Consider the following 13,524-nt stretch of genomic DNA (forward strand, 5'->3'; position numbering starts at 1 on the left):
ATTACCCCATCCCCCTGCTCTTTCCCCACATTTTTCCCTTGCACGTATATATTCCCAATATGACTTACGTTGGAAACTGGAAACCCATTAAATTTGGCATAGAGATAATTTAGTCACTGATTCCAAAGTAACGCTTATTACTCAGGATATCGGGGTGTCAATTGTTGGAGATACTCAAGTATTTGCTTCTATTTAGCAGCTCACCTCAGATGTTTGTATCACTTCTGATGCTACAGCAATGAAACATTCACTTAAAAATATGTGAATGATAAAGGTTCGAAATTCTAGCCATGTAATGAATGTTTTTCCCAGAGTATGGACAGGCACATGAGGGTGTGTCATGCTCCAACTCCCTAACCATCAGTGTCCAGGTTTGAATTACTCACATGAGCTTAGTTAGACATCAATGACAGAGGGCAGGACTCACCAAGTTACATAGCCACACATGGAATGCGGCCGACTGAAATTATACTCCTTTTAATAGCACAAAATAAATTACAAGTTCTACTGCTGAGTCTGTAGCCTTGTGGAAATAATGGGCTTAGAGGGTTATTCAAAATTATTATGTTTTTGTTGGCTTAATGGTAGGTTGAGAACATTTAATGGAAAAAAAGAAAGGGTGCTCATTTTATCTTTTCAAGGAATAAAACGTGTTAATCATGTTGAGTAATTCCTACCTTAGCTGCATCAGCAGGAACACAAGAGGAGTAGCAGATCGAAACAACAACTTGGATTTACATAGAAAAATGTCCCAAGGTGCTTCACAGAGTCATAGGGAAAATGAATGCTGAGCCTAGGATAATTTAGGAGGGGTGGGCATAGGCTTGGTCAAAGAGGTGGGTCTTAACAGAGGGGAGGGGCAGTCGGGTTTAGGAGAGAATTGCAGACAGTAGGACCTAGGCAGTTGAAGACATGGCCACCAATGATGGGCACAAAAGGGAGGGGATGCAGGGGTCCAGAGTCAGAGAGGGGGGTTGTAAGGTTGGAGGAGCTCAGAGAGATGGGGACAGATAAGGCAATGAAGGAATTTAAACTCACGGGTGAGAATTTTAAATTTGAGGTATTGGGGGACCAATATGGATCAGTGAGGATTGGAAGATATGAGCAGCAGAATTTGGGAGGAGCTGAAGTTTGCAGAGGATGATGGATGGAATGGCAGAAAGTAGAGCATTGGAGCAATCGATGTATCTGTGTCAGAGATAGAAATGAGGGTTTCAGTGGCAGATGGACTACGATAGCAATGTAATGGGCAATATTAAGGACGTTGAAGTAAACTGTCTTTGTGATTGGTGAGAATATGGTTGACAAGTTCAGCCTGGGGTTGAACAAGATGCTGAGGTTGTGAACAGTCTAGTTCAGCCTGAGATAGTGGCCAAGGGAAGGGGATGGATTCTGTGGTGTATGGAGTTTGTGGTATTTGAGGGTGGGGGGGGAACCCTACATAAATTAATGTTTTAAATGTATGAATCATTCAGATAGAACAATTAAGCCTTGACCACAAGGATGTGCACTGAACCCAATTCAGAGCTGAAGTAAGCTAGGTTGGATTATTAAGGGGTATTTGGAAAAGGACCAATTTAAACTCTTCCGTATGGGTTGGTGAAAACCTACCAGTGAATGCAAATAGGGCTGTTCTTTGCTGTTTTCTGTGCCCCCACCCCCGCACTGTTCACGCCAATGCCAGCAATGCTGCATTTATTATCATACATTGTTTGCCATTGCACAGGGCGACTGTTATCTGTGGCTTGAGTCACAATGTCTAGCAATTAATCTGCATATCCATAGCGATCTGCTGGGGTAAAGATATAAGTTTCCTGGTAGTGGGGGTGTCTGCGTTAGGGTTGACAATTTTTGTTCTATGTATTCCTGGAGCTTTCATCACATGACCTCCTTCCTTCAATTGCTCTGCCCTCATGCTCCATTCGTTGGTTGCCCGATATGTCCAACCCCACTTTCCCATGACCAATTGGAAAGCAAACAGACTCTAGACCACCCAATTGGATGATTCTGGACTACATTAAACAGCCTCTTATGCCCCATCTCCAATATTTTATCATTAATAAAGGAAAGCGTTCTTAGAAATTTTTGAAAAGCGGATGATCTTTTTCGTTAATGCCTCACAAGCAGTATCCCGGAGATTAATCTTTAATTGCTGGAGACTCCAGGACAATCCCAAAGGGTTGTCAACCCTAGTCTGTATCCAATACTTGGCACTACATATGCAATCTGTCAGTCCAAAGACAAGTCTATTAATATTCTCTAGACCCCTAGTGGAATAAGGGTCAAAACTGAGGTTTCAGCTTCATGGACTTATAAATTTACAGGCTCAGTCCCTAGGGCTTAATTCAATCCACTCATTCCTTCTCTCAGGGAATAACTGAATCCTCTTTTATTCCTAACATCAGACAGAAGACTTAGCTATGGCAGAGATACTAAGCAAGTACTTTGCATCAGTCTTCATTCTTGAAGATGATGTGCAACTGACAGTCTTAAATACAATACAATTGTTAATATTAAAATAGCGGAGGATAATTCTTTTGGAAAGAATTAGGAGCCTTGAAATAAATCAGGCAATTGTTCTGGATGATATCCATTTGAGATTTTTTCCCAAACCTATGGTCCAAAAATAGGGAACCATGGCATCTATGTTCAATTGCTGTGTTCCATCTACAAACATAAGAAAGCATCAAGGAGTAAATTATGTTCTCACCTCAGGCTTCAGTTTTCCAAATTCTCTCCTAGGCCAGTCACAGGTTGGAGATTAATCATTCATTCCAGTCAATGGCTCAGTTGGTAAATGTGCTTCTCCATATGTTAGTGAGAAGTAGAGATGCAGAGGACTAAAGTACAGTCCTGCGTCTCTGTTAAATTGGCTAATCTCAGTTGGGGAAGTTTGGGAGGACCTGAAACTGGCCTCAGCGCCCGCAAGCTAGGGAAAGGGCAAAAGCTACCAGGATTCAGACTCTTTATCACTGTCAATGTGCATATGTTGACCTCAGGTAAGCACAGGCTCAAGCTGTGATGCTCCCACCCTTTGTTTTAAAGGGTTCCAGTATTGCCTAGCTTCACACAAAGCTAAAGAACCACAAAACAGCTGGAAATACATACCAGTGTGAGTCAGGGCCTCCAGGAAATGGGAGGAGAAAATTGAATGCAGGTCAACTCGATCAAAGTTCATCGATTTAATTATGGAGAGCGATGGACGATCTTTTTATAAATTCCTTCATGCTCGAACACACTGTTACCAGGAACCGGGCAGATTCTGTGATAAACAGTAGAAGCCAGTATGTCCCCAAATTAAGGGCAGGTCCCTTCGTGCAGAACTCCACCAAAGTTGGAACGAGTCAGACAGAAGATAGAGAAACGGAGAAAGAGAGGGAGAAATCAGCAGGAAAATCAGTCAAACCTTTGCTGGTGACTGGCTCATTAGGAGCAATGGCATGCGTCTGGGAGCAGGTTGACTCCTCATGCCCTTTGAGCTGGGGAATGGCGGAGGGAGAACAAATGAGAGAACATAAAGCAAATACATCTAGATTGTGCCATTTATTTTAATGGGAGACTCCTTCACTGTTGCTAAACTATCAGACTGCTATCTGACATCCAGTACTAGATGAGCAGAAATTCCTCCAATTAAATATTGGGAAGACTGAAGCCATTGTTTTCAGTCCCTGTTCCAAACTCTGTTCCCTAGCTACCGACTCCATCCATCTGCCTGGCAGCAGTCTGAGATTAAGCCAGTCTGTTCACAGCCTTGGTGTCAAATTTGATCCTGAGATGAGCTTCCGACCTCATATTCGTGCCATCACTAAGAACGCCTATTTCCACCACTGTAACATTGCTCAACTTTGCCCGTGTCTCAGCTCATCTGCTGCTAAAACCCTCATTCATGCCTTCGTTACCTCTAGATGTGATTATTCCAATGCACTCCTGGCTGGTCTCCTGTAAACTTGAGGTCATCCAAAACTCTGCTGCCTGTGTCTTAATTCACACCAAGTCCTGTTCCCCAACACCCTTGTGCACACTGACCTACATTCGCTCCTGGTCAAGCAAAATCTTGATTTTAAAATTCTCATCTTTGTTTTCAAATCCCTCCATGGCCTCGTCCCTCCCAATCTCTTTAATCTCCTCCAGCCCCACGACCCTCCATCTGCACTCCTCTAATTCTGGCTTCCTGTGCATCCCTGATTTTAATCGCTCCACCATTGGTGACTGCGCCAATGAGATCAGTTGCCTAGGCCCCAAGCTCTGGAATACCCTCCCTACACCTCTCCCTTTCTCCACCTTGCTTGCCTCCTTTAAGACACTCCTTAAGACCTATCTGTTTGACCAAGCTATTGGTCATCTGACCTAATGTCTCCTTTTGTGACTTAGTGCCATACTCTGTTTTATAATGCTCCTGTGAAGCACCTTGGGGTGTTTTATTACGTTAAAGGCGCTATATAAATATAAGTTGTTGTTGTTGTTGTTGATGTGCAGCATTGCCTTAGTACTTGGCCTTTGGGAGATGGTGCAGTGAAGATTTTATGGATTGTTGGGACTGAAACTATGTTGTTGCTGTTCCAAAGTACAAAACTCTCTGGGTGAAAATATTTCCCCTTGAATCCCCTTCTAAGTCTCTTACCCTAAAACTATGGCCCCTGGTTATTGTTATCCATTCTATCTAGACACCTCATAATTTTATTCACTTAATTAGGCGGAGGTTGGCGACGAATTTCTCCGGGCAGCCAAATTTGAGGAGGATGTTCTATAATCCCTCCTGGTTGATAGAGTCGAAGGCCTTTGTGATGTCAGAGAAGGTCATGTATCAAGGTTGCTGCTGCTCCCTACATTTTTGTTGGAGTTGTCTTGCTGTGAAGATCATGTCCACTGTGCCTCTTTATGGACGGAAACCACATTGTGATTCCGGTAGGAGCTCTTCAGCCATGGGGAGGAGGCGGTGTTGCCCTCCCATTGGTCTCCCCAATATAAAGGCGACCACACTGTGAGCAGCGAATACAGAATACTAAATTGAAAGAAGTACAATTAAATCACTGCTTCACCTGGAGGGAGTATTTAGGGCCTTGGATGGTGAGGAGACAGGAGGGAGAAGGGCAGGTTTTACATCTCCTGCGATTGCATGGGAAGGTGCAGTGGGAAGGGGACGAGGTGTCGGGGGTAATGGAGAAGTGGACCAGGATGTCGTGGAGGGAACGGTTCCTTCACAGTGCTGACAGGGGAGGGGAGGGGAAGATGTGTTTGGTGTTGGCATCACACTGGAGGTGGTGAAAGTGGCGGAGGATGATCCTATGGATGTGGAGGCTGGTGAGATGGAAAGTAAGGACAAGAGGAACGCAGTCGCAGTTCTGGGAGGGAGCCATTTGTTCCATCCTTCCCCGTCTCCCCTTGCTCAAAGATGTTTTTTATTTGTTCCTGGGATTTGGGCATCGCTGGCTGGGCCAGCATTTATTGCCCATCCCTAATTGCCCTTGAGAAGGTAGCAGTGAGCTCTTTTCTTGAACCACAGCTGTCCTTGGAGTGTAGGTAGACCCACAGTGCTGATAGGGAGGGAGTTCCTGGATTTTGACCCAGCAACAGTGAAGGAACAGCGATGTAGTTCCAATTCAGGATAGTGTGAGGCTTGGAGGGGAACTTGCAAGGTGGTGTTGTTCCCATGCATCTGCTGACCTTGTCCTTCCAGGTGGCATTGCTGCAGTGCAACTTGTAGATGGTACAGACTGTTGTACTGTGCATTGGTTGTGAAGGGAGTGAATGTTGAAGGTAGTGGATGGGGTGCCAAACAAGTGGGCTGCTTTGTCTCGGATGATGTCAAGCTTCTTGAGTGTTGTTGGAGCTTCACCCATCCAGGCAAGTGGAGAGTATTCCATCACGCTCCTGACTTGTGCCTTGCAGATGGTGGACAGACACTGGGGAGTCAGGAGGTGAGTTACTCGCCACAGAATTCTCAGCCTCTGACCTGCTCTTGCAGCCACAGTATTTATATGGCTGGTCCAGCTCAATTTCTGGTCAATGGTAACCCCCGGGATGTTAATAGTAGGGGATTCAGTGATGGTAATGCCATTGAACATCAAGGGGAGATGGTTAGATTCTCTCTTGTTGGGGATAGTCATTGCCTGGCACTTGTGTGGCATGAATGTTACTTACCATTTATTAGCCCAAGTCTGGATATTGTCCAGCTCTTGCTGCATCTGGACATGGGCTGCTTCAATATCTGAGGAGTTGTGAATGGTGCTGAAGATCGTGCAATCATCAGCAAACATCCCCACTTCTGACCTTGTGATGGAGGAAAGCAGCTGAAGATGGTTGGGCCTCGGACACTACCCTGAGGAGCTCTTGCAGTGATGTCCTGGACCTCAGATGACTGACCTCAAACAACCACATGTATCTTCCTTTGTGCTAAGTATGATTCCAACCAGTGGAGAGAATTCCTCCTGATTCCCATTGCTGGGACTCCTTGATGCTATGCTTGGTCAAATGCTGCCTTGATGTCAAGGGCAGTCACTCTCACCACACTTCTGGAGTTCAGCTCTTTTGTCCATGTTTGGACCAAGGTTGTAATGAGGTCAGGAGTTGAGTGGCCCTGGCGGAACCCAAACTGAGCATCAGTGAGCAGTTAATTGCTGAGCAAGTGCCATTTGACGACCCCTTCCATCACTTTGCTGATGATCAAGCATAGGCTGAAAGGGCGGTAATTGGTTGGGTTGGATTTTTTTTTTTAGTTTTAGTTTAGAGATACAGCACTGAAACAGGCCCTTCGGCCCACCGAGTCTGTGCCGACCATCAACCACCCATTTATACTAATCCTACACTAATTCCATATTCCTACCACATCCCCACCTGTCCCTATATTTCCCTACCATCTACCTATACTAGGGGCAATTTATAATGGCCAATTTACCTATCAACCTGCAAGTCTTTGGCATGTGGGAAGAAACCGGAGCACCCGGAGGAAACCCTCGCAGACACAGGAAGAACTTGCAAACTCCACACAGGCTGTACTCAGAATTGAACCCGGGTCCCTGGAGTTGTGAGGCCGCGGTGCTAACCACTGCGCCACTGTGCCACCTGTGTTTTGTGTACAGGACAGACCTGGGCAATTTCCCACATTGCCAAATAGATGCCAGTGTTGTAGCTGTACTGGAACATCTTGGCTACGGTCACGGCTAGTTCTGGAGCCCAAGTCTCCAGTGCTGTTGCCGGAATGTTATCAGGGCCCATAGCCTTTGTAGTGGTGCCTTCAGTCGATTCTTGATATCATGTGGAGTGAATCAGATTGGCTGAAGGCTGACATGGGTGATGCCAAGGAGCTCAGGAGGAGGGCGAGATGGATCATCCACTTGGCACTTCTGGCTGAAGATGGATGCATATGTTTCAGCCTTATCTTTTGCACTGATGTGCTGGTTTCCCCCATCGTTGAGGATGGGGATATTTGTGGAGCCTCCTGTTAGTTGTTTAATTGTCCACCACCATTCATGACTGCAGAGTTTAGTTCTAATCCATTGGTTGTGCAATCGCTTAGCTCTGTCTATTGCATGCTGCTTCCACTGTTTGGCATGCATGTAGTCCTGTGTTGTAGCTTCACCAGGCTGACACCTCATTTTTAGCTATGCCTGATGCTGTTCCTGGCATGCCCTCCTGTACTCGTCATTGAACCAGGGTTGGTTCCCCTGGCTTGATGGTAATGGTAGAGTGGAGGATATGCTGGTCTGTGAGGTTACAGATGGTAGTTGAATACAATTCTGCTGCTGCTGATGACCCACAGCATGGAGGCCCAGTTTTGAGTTGCTAAATCTGTGTAAAAGCTATCCCATTTAGCATGGTGTTAGTGCCACATTACATGATGGAGGGTATCCTCAATGTGAAGACAGTTCTTCGTCTCCACACGGAGTATGCAGTGATCACTCCTACCAATACTGTCATGGACAGGTGCATATGTGACAGGTAGATTGGGGAGGATGAGGTCAAGTTCGTTTTTCCCTCTTGTTGGTTCCCTCACTGCCAGTCTAGCATTTATGCCCTTTCGGTCTCAGCCACTACCAAGCCACTCTTGGTGATGGACATTGAAGTCCCCCACCCAGAGTATGTTCTGTGCCCTTGCTACCCTCAGTGCTTCTTCCAATTGGTGTTCAACATGGAGAAGCACTGATTCATTAGCCGAGGGGGGGGCAGTAGGTGGTAATCAGCAGGAGGTTTCCGTGTCCACATTTGACCTGATGCCATGAGACTTCATGGGATCCAGAGTCAATGTTGAGGACTCCCAGGGCAACTCCCTCCCGACTGTATAGCACTGTGCCGCCACTTCTGCTGAACCTCCTAAACCTCTCCAGCTCTCTACCTTCCTTTAAGATGCTCCTTAAAACCAACTTCTTTGACCAAGCTTTCAGTCATCTGCCCGAATATCTTCTTATGTAGCTCAGTGTCATATTTTGTTTTATAATTCCCCTGTGAAATGCCTTTGGATGTTTTATTATGTTCAAGGTGCTATCTAAATACAAGTTGTTGTTGTTAAAGGTGCTATATAAAGGCAAATTGTTGTTGTTATAAAGGTCACTTTACAGTACCTGTGCTTCAGTCTCAGAATAAGCTCATCCACTTCAGTACTTTAACAAGATAAGTGATGTTAGTGCTGGGGAACAACACACTTCCAATTTGAAACTCAGTTTTCACCTTCACCATTTAGCTGGTAGACTAATGGAGGAGACCACCCATTACTGTTTGACCTGAATGAGATTGTCAATTAGTGTTGTATTAGGGACATATGGCACTGTAGGCCCATGCCTGCTGGATTGAGACTGCCCAAATTCTTCACAAAGAGCCCTTTAAGGCTGCAGACAGGGGAGAGTTTCATCCTGTTAGTCTGGCTGAATTTGAACTCAGAGGTGAATAGCATCTCGCCCACTGTGCAACCAATGATCTCTCCTCCAACCCCTCTCACTTTCTTAGTACAGCATTTTATATTGTGTGTCAACCATTACTATGACCTCTCTGAATGACGAATTAGCACCAACACTACCTGTTGCGCTCAATCTACCAAAGACTGCCCAAGTTAACTACTAGTCACTGCCAATAGAGATTCCCATTATCAAGTGGTTGGAGAATGGAAGAGCAGTGAGTGTGTTTCATGCAGTTTCCAATTAGACGAGCATGCAATCAGTAGACACTTGTGATTCTTAACCACCTTAACACTTTAAGGAAGATGGTATTGTGTTCATGCATCAGACGTTATGAGAAAGTTCCACTTTATTTATTCAAGTCATCCGGAAAGCCTTGAGCAAACACTTTTACATTGCCAGTCAATGGTAAAAGTGAACACAGAGCTAAGTGAAGGAAGGTCCATTGGTGCCAACTATTCAGTCCCCTCTAATGGTTTTTCCAAGTGTTGGCCCACAAGGCTAAACTTGCTCTCAGCTGCAACTGAAAAAATAGTTTAAAAAATAATTGGAATTTCAGAATGCTGGAATTAAGGAATTGTTTGCAGTATGTAGACTCTATTACTTACTTACAAGTGCCCTTCCATGACACAGACTTGGGTTCCATATGATTAGGAACATCAATAAGTGATTAGAAAACCTGATAAGTTGCTGAGAACCATTTTTGCTCCTGCACCATACAGACCCTTAAAATATAAATGTACTCCCCACAACAAAAAAATTAGTCTGTATCGCTAAATAAATAAATAGTCGTGCATTGAAGGCTTGATATTATCATCCAGGCATTTAGTGTGATCCTGTGACATTACACTGACCAGTATTTTAATAAAAGAATCAACGTTTCCATTAAAGTGGACAGGGAATGTCATCTGAATGTATTAACTGATCCGGCTCGATTTTCCCAGCCCCGGGGCGGAGGGGACGGGTAAATAGCTGGGAGCCAAGTCGGGATGGCTCTCCAACGCAGTCCCGCCACCCGGGAAGTTTCCCAGTGGCCAGACTGGATGCAGAGCAGCTGCCTGCCGAACAAAGGCGGAAGGCTGAGTTAAGTAATTAATAAATCACTTAGGGCCGATTCCTTAGGCCTGTCGGCAGTCGAGTGACCCTCCCCACACAGTGTGGAGACCACCAGCTTCATCGGAGACAGAGACTCCAAGGCACAAAGAGGGGGCCGCGGGTAGGGAAGGCAGCCTCCATCCTCGTGTTTTCTAAGCTGCCTCTGAAGCGCCCACCTCTCCCAGGGTGTTGCTGAGGCTCTTGAGCAGCCAGTCCTCTGATTGGGCCAGCAGCATCTATATCCCGCCTGCCATGCTTAATTTGATGGCGAGCCTTGAGGCGGCAAATTGGGAGGCCCCCTCAGGGATAATTGCTGAGCCAGTCTCACTGTCGGCAATTGCGAGCTCAGGACCCCCAGTTGTCCCGATGTTGTGGTCCTGATGTCCGTAGTAAAATTCTGCCCATTATATCCAAAGTAGTTATAGCTGTAATTGGTTTGCATTTACTGAAGGATGTCAGCTGTGGCAGTGGGTAGCACTCTTGCCCCTGTGACCACATTCCCAGTGCAGTACTGAGGGAGTGATGTACTGTCGGAGGCACCATCTTTCAGATGTGACATTAAACTGAGGTCTTGTCTACCCTCTCAGGTGGATGTTAACGATCCCATGGCACTGCTCCAATGAAGCTCAGGGGAGCTCTCCCCAGTGTGCTGGCCAATATTTATCCTCAACCAACATCACTAGAAAAAAGATTATCTGGTCATTATCACATTGCACTTGTGGGAGCTTGCTGTGCACAAATTGACTGCTGCATTTCCTACATTACAACAATGACTATACTTCAAAAGTACTGCAGGGCATCCTGAGGTCATGAAAGGCACTATATAAATGCAAGTTATTTCTTAAAGAAGAAATATACGCTCCGCAGTATTGAGGAGGTGGAAGCCATTGTTTGAGCTACAAATTTTTAATGTCAGTGATGTCTCTGTTGTTTCTTCATAGTCCCTGCCAGAATTGTGAAGGCTCCTACATCGCAGAATGTCAGCTTTGGTTCTGAGGTGACTCTGCAATGCAAAGCCACAGGCTTCCCTATTCCCACAATCAAGTGGTTGGAGAATGGAAGAGCAGTGAGTGTGTTTCAGACATTTTTCAATTAGACGATCATTAGACGTTTGTGATTCTCAATTGTATTAACACGTTAAGGAAGATAGTGATGTGTTCATACATCAAGCGTAATGAGAATGTTCCACGTCTTTGTAATCAAAGTAACACTGCACAGTCTGTCTTGGGAGTACAGGTGATTTTAGCATCAAACGTTGTCGTCAAGAATTCCATAGTGGGAAATTATATAGGATGGTGGAACAGATTAAATAGTAGTTTTCAAAAGGGAATTAGATAAATACTTGAAGGAGAAAAAAATTGCTGATATATGGGGAAAGAGCAGAGGAGTGAGACAAACTGGATTGCTCTTTGAAAACTGATTCGATGGGCTGAATCGCCTCTTTCTGTGCTGCACTATTCTATGAATCTATATCTAGTTTTAAAAGTTTGTGTGACAGTTTACAGTGTTAATCAATCTCCCATGATGTTGCGTGCACGGGTAAAGGTGGGACAATTTTCAACTGCTAGTCATCCATTTCTTTCTGTAGAACAAATGGCCAGCAATTTAAAATCAGGGTGGGTGTGGTCGAGGGGAAAGTCGAGAGGGTGTCGCCAGAACTGGCGGAGCACAAGAGCATCCTCTTGATGCCCAGGGCCCAGCAGGAGTGCTCCTCTGAGCCTTACAAGGAAAGCTGAGATCTCCCTCTATGATGGGCTACCCCCATTCCCCTCCGGTGAGTGATTCCTGAACCACTGACCCTCTCAACCACTTACCTGAGTGCAGGGGACTTCTTCCTTCAATACCCAGCAGTGGCCTTTCTTCTGCCCACTGCCCCACTCCCGCCTGTTCACTCCACTATTTTTTATTCATTCATGGGTTGTGAGCTGGCAAGGCCAGCAGTTATTGTCCATCCCTATTTGCCCATGAGAAAGTAGTGATGAGTCGCCTTCTTGAACCACTGCAGTTGATGTGCAATCTGCTATCCGCTTCCCACAGATTCAGGGCCAGGATGGGACCTATGCAGTTGAAGCCCGGGAGTTAAAATCTTCCTGGGGGCTCACACAGTTCCTCCCAGAGGTAAAACCCAGGTGACAGGTCAATGGCGATTTGCAAAGCACAGAAGTAGAGTTGGTTGGAGCTTTGAAGTTTTTTTGCAGTACAGTGCTGAGGAGCTGGGAGATTCAAACTGAGGCCCTGCTGATCCATCACTTATGTGCAGGTTAATTACAGCATAATAGGTTTATATAGGCACCCATTATAATAAATGTTGACATAGCAATTTATAATCGAGTTGGTTGACAAGAAGAATGCACAGATCCAAGATATAGAAACATAGGAACAAGAGGAGGCCATTCAGCCCCTCAAGCTTGTTCCACCATTCAATGAGATCTTGGATGATCTGCAACCTAACTCCATATACCCCATATCCCTTAGAGTTTTTGAACCAAAGGTATTATCAATCTCAAATTTAAAATTAACAATTGATCCAGCATCTACTACAACATGCAGAAGAGAGTTCCAATCTTTTACCACCCTTTTGTGTGTAGAAGTATTTCCTAACTTCACTCCTGAAAGGTCTGCCTCTAATTTTTAGAGTACGCTCCTCAGTCCCAGATCCCCCAACCAGGAGAAATAGTTTCTCTCTGTCTACCCTATCAGTTCCCTTAATATCTTGAAAACTTTGATTAAATCGCCCTTAACCTTCACAATTCCAAGGACTACAACCCTAGTTTGTGTAATCTCTCCTCATAATTTAATCCTTGGATTCCAGGTATCATACTGGTAAATCTACGCTGCACTCCCTCCAAGGCCAATATTTAACACAGTTCACCTCCCCATGGTGTTGTATATAGTAAGTTGGACAAGTTGGTCATTCTCTTATCTTTCTCTGGTGTCTTTGTGTTGTTGATTCCTTCTCTTCTGTCTCTCTATCATTCTCTCCCCATAACATTTCTTTTTGTTTCTCGCTCCATCTATTCCTTCTTTCCTTTCAGGTAGGAGGTATTGGGCCATATAGTCTAATGGACACAGAAGCCAGCAATGCCATTGGGTTGGGAGTTGTATAGGGAAAGTGGCCTTCCCATTCTCTCCCTCAATCACTTGTATTTGAATCCCTCACCCTCCCTTATATGCCGTGTCCTTTCACCTTCCCACTAACCCATCCCTCCAACCCTTCACACCCATCGGTACCCCACCTCTTTCCCTTTTAACAACCCGATATTCTCCTCTTCCACTTGCTCAAATCACTTTTAACCCTCCATCTACTCCTCAGAGTCCCACAGACATTCCCACAAGGGTTAATACCAAGAAGCTGAAACAATTTTCCTCCTCCACCTCCTCTCGCCCATCACCACTTCCTATCTGTTCCCTCAAAAAGGCTTTGTTAGCTTTCAAAGGTTAGCCAGGCTTTTTAAGGAATAAAAGACACAGAATGAAGGAGGGATAAAAATGGACAGTTACCTTTCTTTCCAGTTATATATTTCTCTCTCTCTCTCTCTCT

General features: G+C 45.1%; 1 protein-coding gene across 1 annotated transcript in view; it reads left to right on the forward strand.

Moving 5' to 3' along the window:
* The window catches only part of musk (muscle, skeletal, receptor tyrosine kinase), a 131,614-nt gene that overhangs the window by 30,149 nt on the left and 87,941 nt on the right, over positions 1–13,524 (forward strand). The window contains exon 6 of the mRNA XM_068030636.1: positions 10,925–11,049. Within this exon, the coding sequence (XP_067886737.1) occupies positions 10,925–11,049 (125 nt within the window). The remainder of the gene's footprint in view (positions 1–10,924; positions 11,050–13,524) is intronic.

The sequence above is a fragment of the Heterodontus francisci genome, chromosome 4 (genome assembly GCF_036365525.1).
Source record: "Heterodontus francisci isolate sHetFra1 chromosome 4, sHetFra1.hap1, whole genome shotgun sequence".
Lineage (NCBI taxonomy): Eukaryota > Metazoa > Chordata > Chondrichthyes > Heterodontiformes > Heterodontidae > Heterodontus > Heterodontus francisci.